This window comes from Hylobates moloch, unplaced genomic scaffold, assembly GCF_009828535.3.
Source record: "Hylobates moloch isolate HMO894 unplaced genomic scaffold, HMol_V3 SCAFFOLD_16, whole genome shotgun sequence".
Taxonomy (NCBI): domain Eukaryota; kingdom Metazoa; phylum Chordata; class Mammalia; order Primates; family Hylobatidae; genus Hylobates; species Hylobates moloch.
Window position 1 is genome coordinate 10,933,442 of NW_026652291.1, and position 8,903 is coordinate 10,942,344.

The window sequence follows — 8,903 nt, forward strand, 5'->3', positions numbered from 1 at the left end:
GGTTGCCCAGCTGGGGAAGGTGGAGGCCTCCTGACTCCTCTGGCAGTCCTCTGTGCCAGTCCTGGAAGGAGCCTGGGTTTTGCATCAGAAATAATGGGCTTGTGTCCTGGCAGTGTGGATGATCAATCGTGCTTCTCTCCTCACCAGGACACAGATAGGCTTCTGATTTTAGGGTCGAGGGGTCGTGCCTGCTGCGTTTTACCTGTGGCTCTGTCTTTATCAGAGGCCTCTGGTAACTAACATTTTGACCTGGGATTTTGACACAGGGGCCTCCTTGGCACCTGTCCTTAGCTACCCTCACATGGAGCATTGCCCCCCTTCACTTCCTTGCTGGCTCTTTTCCTCCTCCTGCTGCTCCTCACAGTCATTCAGCAAGCAGGAAGTGAGTGGGTGGTGCCTCTTCTCCCGGCTTAGCCTCCACCTCCCCTCGGGGCCCCCAGTGTGGGGCTGGGTCTCCCCCTCCACATCCCTTCTCCCCACCTCTGCTGCCCAGGTGGGTCCCAGCCTGTCTGACTGCACCCTCAGTGACCTCTGAGCTGGTCCTCACTTCCACCTTCACCCCACCAGACTGTTTTCTACGTGGCCACCAGGATATCCTTAAGAATATGTGTCCTTCAGGTCATTGGCCAGTTTGAAGCACCCCTACTGGTCTCCCAGTACCCTGAGGCCCAACCCCATCGTCCCCTGGTCCAGAAGACCCCCCTTTCTAAACTGGCTCCACCAAACTCTGCAGCTGGGATGCCCAGGAGCAACGTTCTCTAGAGCTAGACTCTCCCTGCAGAGCTCGCCTTTGGCCAGGGGAGGGAGAGGAACTCTGGGAAAACCTGCAGTAGAAAAGCCTCTTTGTTTCTCCCAGGCCTCCTGGCACAGGTTGCAACTTCCCAGACAAAACCGTGTGAGTCAGCTCCTCTGCAGTGAACAAGGCGACCTCACAGAATGTTCTGTCTCAGGCTTCAGTTTGATGCAATCATGGATAAGTCAATACTTTGTTATGCTCCCGGCCCTCACATTATGTAGCAGGAAGCCTCCCGGGGTCCTTCCTTATGGCCCTGACCCTCTTCCGACCCAAGCCCCAATCCCACTGCCAGTACAGTGCCTGGCCTTTCCTGCTGTCCCTGGGACTTCCTGCATCTCTGCAGGGAAGGCTGTTGGCTTCTGGCCATCGGAGCAGCTGCTTCTCAATCATCCCTGTTCCCAACAGGTAGAATTGTCAGATTTAGCAAACAAAAATACCTCACAATTCACAGGGCATGGGTACTTGTGCTAAAAATTACTCATTATCTGGAATTCCCACTCCACTGGGTGTATATGGCCAGCACTTCCCCGCCTGTGGGGCATGCCCAGCGCTTGTGTGTGGAAGGGGTCCCAAGCTCAAGGACTTACAGAGTCCTAGGCAGCAGCTGAAGACGTGTAGAGTCTGAGCTATCAATGTGGGGACGAGCATGGGGAACTCACCTGGGCATGTGTGCTTGTTACCTGGTGAGTGCTCCGCAGTGATTGGAGGAATGGCTACTTACAAAGCTAGGAGCCTCTGGGCCTGTTCTAGGAGGAGTCTGAGGACCACCCTCAGGCCTGAAAGCTAGGTGGGTGGCACCGCAGGGAGCAGGGGGAGTAGGGGAGTTCCTGGGGCCTGAGCGTCCGGGTCACAGTGCACTGAACAGGACAGTCCTGCCCTCTCTTGTACTGTAGGTGGCAAAGCACCAAAAATCTGTGTGCCTTTGAATCCCAAGGGGGAGCTTAAAGACTCTGTGTCAAATATTCTGATTTCTCCTGATTTATCTGATCAGGGCCAGGAATACGTATTTTTAACAAGCTCCTCAAGTAACATTAATCAGAGTTTGAGAAACAGTGCTATAGGGAGGTCACAGGTCATAGTTGTTTTTTTTTTTTTTTTTTGCCTGGTCTCCCCTGAGCCTTCAACAACCCGGTAACCTTGGCCTCATTACATTCATTCCCCCTGCGTGGCCCGAGAGGTGGTCACATGTTTGTCTGCTTGTGATCACCCAGCTTAGGATACCCGGCAGCAGAGACTCCACCCACTCTCCACCCCTACAGCCTTGTACCTTCACATTTGTGAAGGATCAAGATAAGGATCGTTTACCTTGATTATCCTGATCAAATCCACATGCTTCAGAGCAGCCCCTCTGGGAGAGGCTGGGAGAGAAACGGAGGCTTCTGCTTAGTGGAGACACCGCTCTGGGGGTCCCGACTCAGATTCTTCCTCTGTCCTTCGGGGACAACAGGGACCACCTCAGTGGGACACTGAGAGGGTTAAACGGGGTCACGCAGGGAAAGTGCCCGCCCTCTCCCCACCCCAGCAGGCAATGGGTGCTCAGCTCAGCACAACCGGAGGCGGTAGCTGTGTTAGCCACCCAGAAGCCACAGTGCTCCAGGAGGCTGTGTGTGCACAGATGTGTGAGTAGCGATCCAGACGTGTGCAGGAGCAGCTGGTTAACTGCACTCTGCATGTCTACGTAAGAAGTCACCACCAGGAAGGGCATATGGATGCCCATACTAGGTTCTCCCGGGAGTCAAAAGTGTCTTCCGTCTTGTGTCTGTGGCTCCTGTGTCTGTTGTCACCTTAGAGCCCCTTACTCCCACCAAGGTGGTCTTGGAGAAGGGTGGCAGAGAAAGATCAGTACTGTGGACCTGCTCTGAGGAAGCTGGAGAGGACTGGGGATGTCACCTGCTTCCTGTCCCCCGGCCCCTGCCCCAGGTGCCTCTCAGTTCACCTCTGCATTAACTCAGCCGATGTGCAGTGTCAGACACACAGGACACAGCCTCCAAGTGCTTCCTGTTATTATTACTGTTACTCCCGTCTCAGCACCCTACTCAGTGTCCTTGTGGCCAAGGAAGGGATGGGCCTCCCATCCCACCTTCTCTTTCCCTCCCCAGCTGCTGCCACAGGCACCGTCTCTCAATTTCTTGCACAGCACTCACCTTTTCCCACTTCTGAGACTCACGGTGTCTACACCTGCTTGTCCCTCAGAACTCAACTTCAATGGCACCACCTCAGGGAGACTCTCAGGGCTCTGGCTGCGGAAGGTCCTCCTGATTGTCTCTCTTAGTGCCCCGTTTTCTTCCTTAACTGGTCTCTTGCTTCTGCCTTTGCAATTCCCAGCCCCACTCATGTGCCCTCCCTTAATTGGTTGTTTTTCTTTTTGAAACATTTTTTTAAAAAAAGGGTGCAGCAAACCACCATGGTACACGTATACCTATGTAACGAACCTGCACATTCTGCGCCTGTACCCCAGAACTTAAAGTATAATTAAAAAAACTATTTCAAAACAGTTTTGGATTTACAGAAAAGTTATAAAAACAATACAGAGAGGTCCCATATACGCTCTCCCTGCTTCCCCTAACATAAATGTGGACATCTCACGTGACCACAGCATGTTCCTCAGAACTGGGAAGTGGACATTGGCACAGCCTGGACTTACTTGGGTTTCACCAGCTCTCCCACTAATGTCCTTTTCTGTCCCAGGATTCTATATTGCATTTAGTCGTCATGTCTGCTTAGTTTCCTCCGGCCAATGACGATTTCCCAGGGTTTCCTTGCCTTTCATGACCTCAACACGTTTAAGTAGGAGTGGTGAGGTATTTTGCCAAATGTCCCTGAACTTGGGATTGGCTGTTCTTGTGGTTAGACTGAGGTTCTGGGTTTGGGGGAAGATCCCACCAAGAAGAGGCAGCCTGCTAATGATGCCATATCGAAGAGAATAAGATGTCAGCACTGCTCACAGCTGGCGATGCCAACCTTGATCCCTTGGCCAAGGAGGTGTCTGCCAGGTCTTTTGGCTGAGATGTCACCATGCTCCACTTTCTGTGCTCCATTTAGATGACAGCCTCATTCCACAGTATTTGTCATCAAGTGACATGTAATCCATTTTACTTTTCCGTTTTATTCTTCATTTTTTTCATTATGTTATCTTGCCACATTACAATGTCTCCTCTACAAGGGCAGGGATTTTTCTTTCCTTCATTTTTCTTCAGCACTTGGAACAGTGCCAGGCACACAGTGGCCATTCAGTGAATATCTGTGGATGGATGAATTGTTGTCATCATAGTTTGTCGTTGTGTTTATTTGTTTACCTGGTTATTGCTGGGGTCACTGTCTGCCAGGCTCACTCTTATCATTGCGCTTGCACTAGCTCTATGCCTGGATTCCTACTAGGCACCCCAGGAACAGCCTTTGGATGGATGAGCTAAGTAAGCCCCACGGTCAAGGGTAGGCTGGGCATGGCTGCTCATTGTGGTGGGAAGTTCTTCGCCTGAAGACCGAGGTCATTTTTTTAAAAATCTGAGTCTCTGCAGGGAGAGGTGGGAGAAGGAGTCCTGGGCCCTAACCTTGTATTACTTCTCTGTGTTCTGATTACATACAGCTCACAAGGGGAGGTTTTAGAATCCATGTGGCTAGATAGGAAAACAACGGTGGGCTAAGAACAAGAATGATCTTGGCAAGAGCTGCAAAAATTCAAAGGGCAGAGCGGGGCTGAGTGTGGCCTCTGCTGCAAGTCATTGATGCGTTTCATGCATTGAAGCATCGTACTGAGGGTCATTGCAGCCTGTTTAACTCAGCATTTCTTTCTTCTTTTTCGTTTTTGCAGCCTGTTCAACTCAATTGTCACACGTTCCTGGGTGCACAAAATGATAGAGGAGTTCAGAGAAAGATCGACAGAAAGAGAGAAAGAATGAACTTCTGAGAGGTCAGGACGTTTTTTGCACAAAGGAGGACACCGAGTTGGCTTTGAAGCATGAAAAGGACCTCCCAGACAGTGGATGTGGGAACAGGTGTGGGACTTCCAGGCAGACAGACCGACTGGAGACGAGTGTGATGTGATGAGCCATGGAGCGTAGGGGATGTCACGGGACATCAGTCTGGATGGATGGCTGTTCCTGGGGTGTCCACTAGGAACCAGGCATGGCACTAGTGCAGCTGTAATGATAAGAGTGAGCCTGGCTGAGTTGCATCCTCCCAAAATTCATACACAGAAGTCCTAACCCTCAATATTTCAAAATGTGACTGTATTTGGGGATAGAGCCTTTAAAGAGGTTATTAAGTTAGAATGAGGTCATTGGGGGGACCTAATCCTATAAGACTGGTGGAGATGAGGAGAGGAGAGGAAGTTAGAACTCAGGCACATGCAGGGGAGGACCATGTGAAGACGTAGGGAGAGGACAGCCACCTGCAAACCAAGCCGAGAGGACTCAGGGAAACCAGCCCTGCACATGCCTTGATCTTAGGTTCAAGCTCCAGAATCAAGCTTGAATCAATTTCAGCAATGCTAGCAAATCAATTTCAGCAAATCTACTGCAGCCTCCCAGACGAGGACACTTTGTTTTGGCAGCCCCAGCAAATTAATACAGTGGCTGTGAATGAGGGTCCTGAGGGGAGTAGTCGGGCCCATATGTGACAGTGACCTGATTTTACCCTGTAGGTGAGCTCATTCCATGGGAGGGCCTGGTGGGTGTTGGAGAAGCAGCTGTGGATAGAGGTGAGCGTCCTGGGAGCGCTGCATGGAGGCATCTACTCATGTGCAGACAGGAGGGTGAGGGAGAGAAAGGGCCCAGGGGACACTTGGAGTGTGGCGTGGATGACCAAACTACCCTGAAATTGGGATGAAAGAGATCAGACAAAACATTGGCCTCCCATTCAGGATCTCTGTCACTGAACTGCTGGCACAGCCACCTCCCTCCTCCTTGTCTCCTCCACATGCCCTGTGCAGGCCCAGACTGAAGTTCTGTGGGGACCCCTACACTCCATGGCTCACCACATCACACTCATCTCCAGCCAGTCCCTCTGCCTGGAGGTCTCACTCCTTTCCCACATCTGCTAGGTGAAGTCCTTCTCACGCTCCAAAGCCATCTTAGTGTCCCCTCATCCACGAAAACCTGACTTCTCAGAGGTTCCTGCTCTCTCTCTGTCCATCCCTCTCTGAGCTGCTCTACCATTTTGTGCACCCAGGCTCATGTGACAATTGAGTTAAACAGCCTGCGATGACCCCCAGCACAGTGCTTCAATGTGTGACACGCAGCAGAGACCACAGTGAGCCCACCCCAGACCCCTCACACTGGAGCTGCTTTGTGACTGTTTGCTGAGTAAAGTTTGGACAGTGCTGGACCTTGGCCTTCTGTGTGAGACACAGACAGGGCTTCCCTGTGACCTTGGACTGGCTGGGTAAACTCCAGAGAAATATTTGCCAAGACAGGCAAGGCATGATGCAAGGGAAAGCACATAGGAGTGCATGACCCCATGACGGGGCCTCGTCATAAAGAGCCACCCTGAGCCCACAGCACAATTGCAGAGAAATGTCTGAGTCTGGTTGCTGCCATCTGCCCTCCCATCAGCCTGCACATGTGCCATCTGGGCTCTCAGACCCTGGGCCCTCACTGTCACCAGCTGTGGGACCCTGGGAAAGCACTTATGTTATTGTCTGTAAAATGGGAACAATAATAGAACTTGCTGGGTTGTCAAGGGATGGGTGATATCACAAGTGCAAAGCGTATGGCATGGGCTGGTGCATGGTGGGGGCTCAGTACTTTGGGGGATGGACAAGGCTTGGGGTCCTGACCTTGTTACCTCTAGTAGGCACTCATCTCTGATACAGTCCAGACTCTAGAATCAGAGGGTGGGGCACAGCCTCATGGAAGCATGCTTAGAACATGCAGGGTGGTGAGCAGGTGCACAGAGAATCAGACTTGGGTGCAGCGAAGGACTCACTCATCCATTCATTCCATTCTTGAGTATCTGATCCTCTTCATTCGGCAGATGAGGAAACACATGGTGCCTGGTGAAGGGAGGGGGGGAACTTACCTGGCTCACGGGGGAGCTGGTGCCTGAGATGCCCCTGAATGAAGTTTCTGCTCCTGGTCTTCTCTCCTCCACAGCACAGAGCACAGGACTGAGTGTAGGGCTCTTGGCCACACTCCCCTCGCCAAATTCTGGCTGCACCACTTAGAAGATATGTGACTGGGTAAGCCACCTAACCACTTCAAGCCTTGCCTTTCCCATCTGTGAAGTGGGGATAACAGTAGTGCCCTTCTTCATGGGAGTCTTACGAGGGGCAAATGCGACCATCCAGGTGAAGGGCCAGGCACCCGGCCTGGAGCATGGTAAGCTATCAATGTCACCATTCCCAGAGTTGCCTCCATAAAGAGAGTTATAACCAGTGTTTGCAAAATGCTTTATTGTTAATGCCAAAATAAAATTCAAAAAGTTAGTCATTGGCACCTGCAACTGATACTCTACTATTTGCAAAAGGCTTCCCTTCTTCCACTCCCACCCAGGCCCATAAGATTATAACTATATCCACAAAATGATATAGTCAATCATTAAATGGTCCATTTCCACCTTGATATCCAGATGTTTTTCTTAAAGGATGAATGGCACTTGAGTGTATTGAAATCAACCATGATTGACAGGGCACACCCCAGCCTTTCTATATGATTTCAGGAGTTCTTGGATCACAGCAAGAATCTGATCCTTGTATACAGAGGGAAACTGAGGTCCAGAGAGGGAAAGTGTTGTCCCAATGTCACACAGCACATTAGGACCGAAACTGTAGCCCCATTTCAGACTCCCATTCCAACATTTTTCCCATGCAGGATGAACTGACAGTTGTTGCTGATAGGTGGGGGACCAGCCTTGGACCTGTGCTTCCTGGTGGCCCTCATCCACTGGAACAACCCTCCTACTGAGCTTTGTGGCACTGAGCTGCACATCAAGGGCCTGGACTCTGGATCTCTCTTTGCCACTACCATGCTGGTGAACTTGAGCAAGTCATCCAGCCTCTCTGGATCTCAGTGCTAATCTTCACTGATGAATAGTGAAGGCAAGATTGAATGTTCTCCAAATTTCCCCAAGGCACTTGTATCTTGCAGTTGTGTGGGTGGAAGCAATCGTCATAGAGTAATATTATTTGTAATACCTCATTAGTCAACTAAACCTGTGTAAATCACTGGCTACCAGCATACAGATGGGCCATAGCGTAGCCCCCTTCCCCTCCCACCCTGAGGCCTGTAGATTTCAGAAGAAGCCCCAACTCAGGGGCGGTTCACTTTGCCAAGGAAGAGGATATTGTTATCCACAACGAACATCAGAAAGGGCCTGTTGAACACTATCCTCTGAGAGTTCAGGCGGGCCGACCTGAACGTGAAGATTGTCCCCGTGGCTGCCGCTGCCCTGGTTCCCGACTCGTCCACCTCCACCACAGCTTTGTGCACCATCTGCAGGGGAGACACCAGGCATTACCAGGCCACCAAGGGTGGGTGAAGCCATCATAGCAAACGGCAAAGCTTCTGCCTATGGGCATCACCCTCTAAGTATCTGTTCAACTAAGCCATGGAGCAAGAAGGAAATGGAACAATGGAGCAGCTACTCTGCCCCAGGCACTGTGCTGGGGGGTGAATTTGCATGTGTCTGTCATTGAATTCTCATGACATCTTGGAGCAAGGCGTAATTCTTCAATTTATAGAAGAGAGAAAGGAGGCTCAGAGAGTCAAGTATTTTTTGGAGATCACATAGCTAGGAAGTGCCTTCTTAGTTTTGAATGTTTAAAACAGGACTCCTTAACTCAAGGAACAGTGGTGGATATGGCTTCCCATTACATGAAGGATAAGACACAAAATGAAACTTTCGCTTCTTGGGGGAAAAGAGAGGGAGAAGGAGAGAATAGAATAGAATAGAATAGAATAGAATAGAATAGAATAGAATAGAATAGAATAGAACAGAATAGAACAGAACAGAATAAAGGAGTGGAGTGCAGTGGAGTGGACTGCAATGGAATGGAGTGGAGGGGAGGGGAGTGGAATAGAATAGTAGAGAGTGGAGTGGAGTTGACTGGAATGGAATAGAATGGAATAGAATAGAATAGAATAGAATAGAATAGAATAGAATAGAATAG

At 50.5% G+C, this 8,903-nt stretch overlaps 1 protein-coding gene across 2 annotated transcripts in view; it reads right to left on the minus strand.

Moving 5' to 3' along the window:
* Positions 1 to 7,167: 7,167 nt before the first annotated feature.
* Positions 7,168 to 8,903, minus strand: part of SERPINA5 (serpin family A member 5) — an 11,696-nt gene continuing 9,960 nt past the window's right edge. For both annotated transcript variants that reach the window (XM_032134859.2, XM_058429764.1), the window contains exon 5: positions 7,168 to 8,226. In XM_032134859.2, coding sequence (XP_031990750.1) covers positions 8,044 to 8,226 — 183 coding nt within the window. In that variant the 3' untranslated portion in view covers positions 7,168 to 8,043. The remainder of the gene's footprint in view (positions 8,227 to 8,903) is intronic.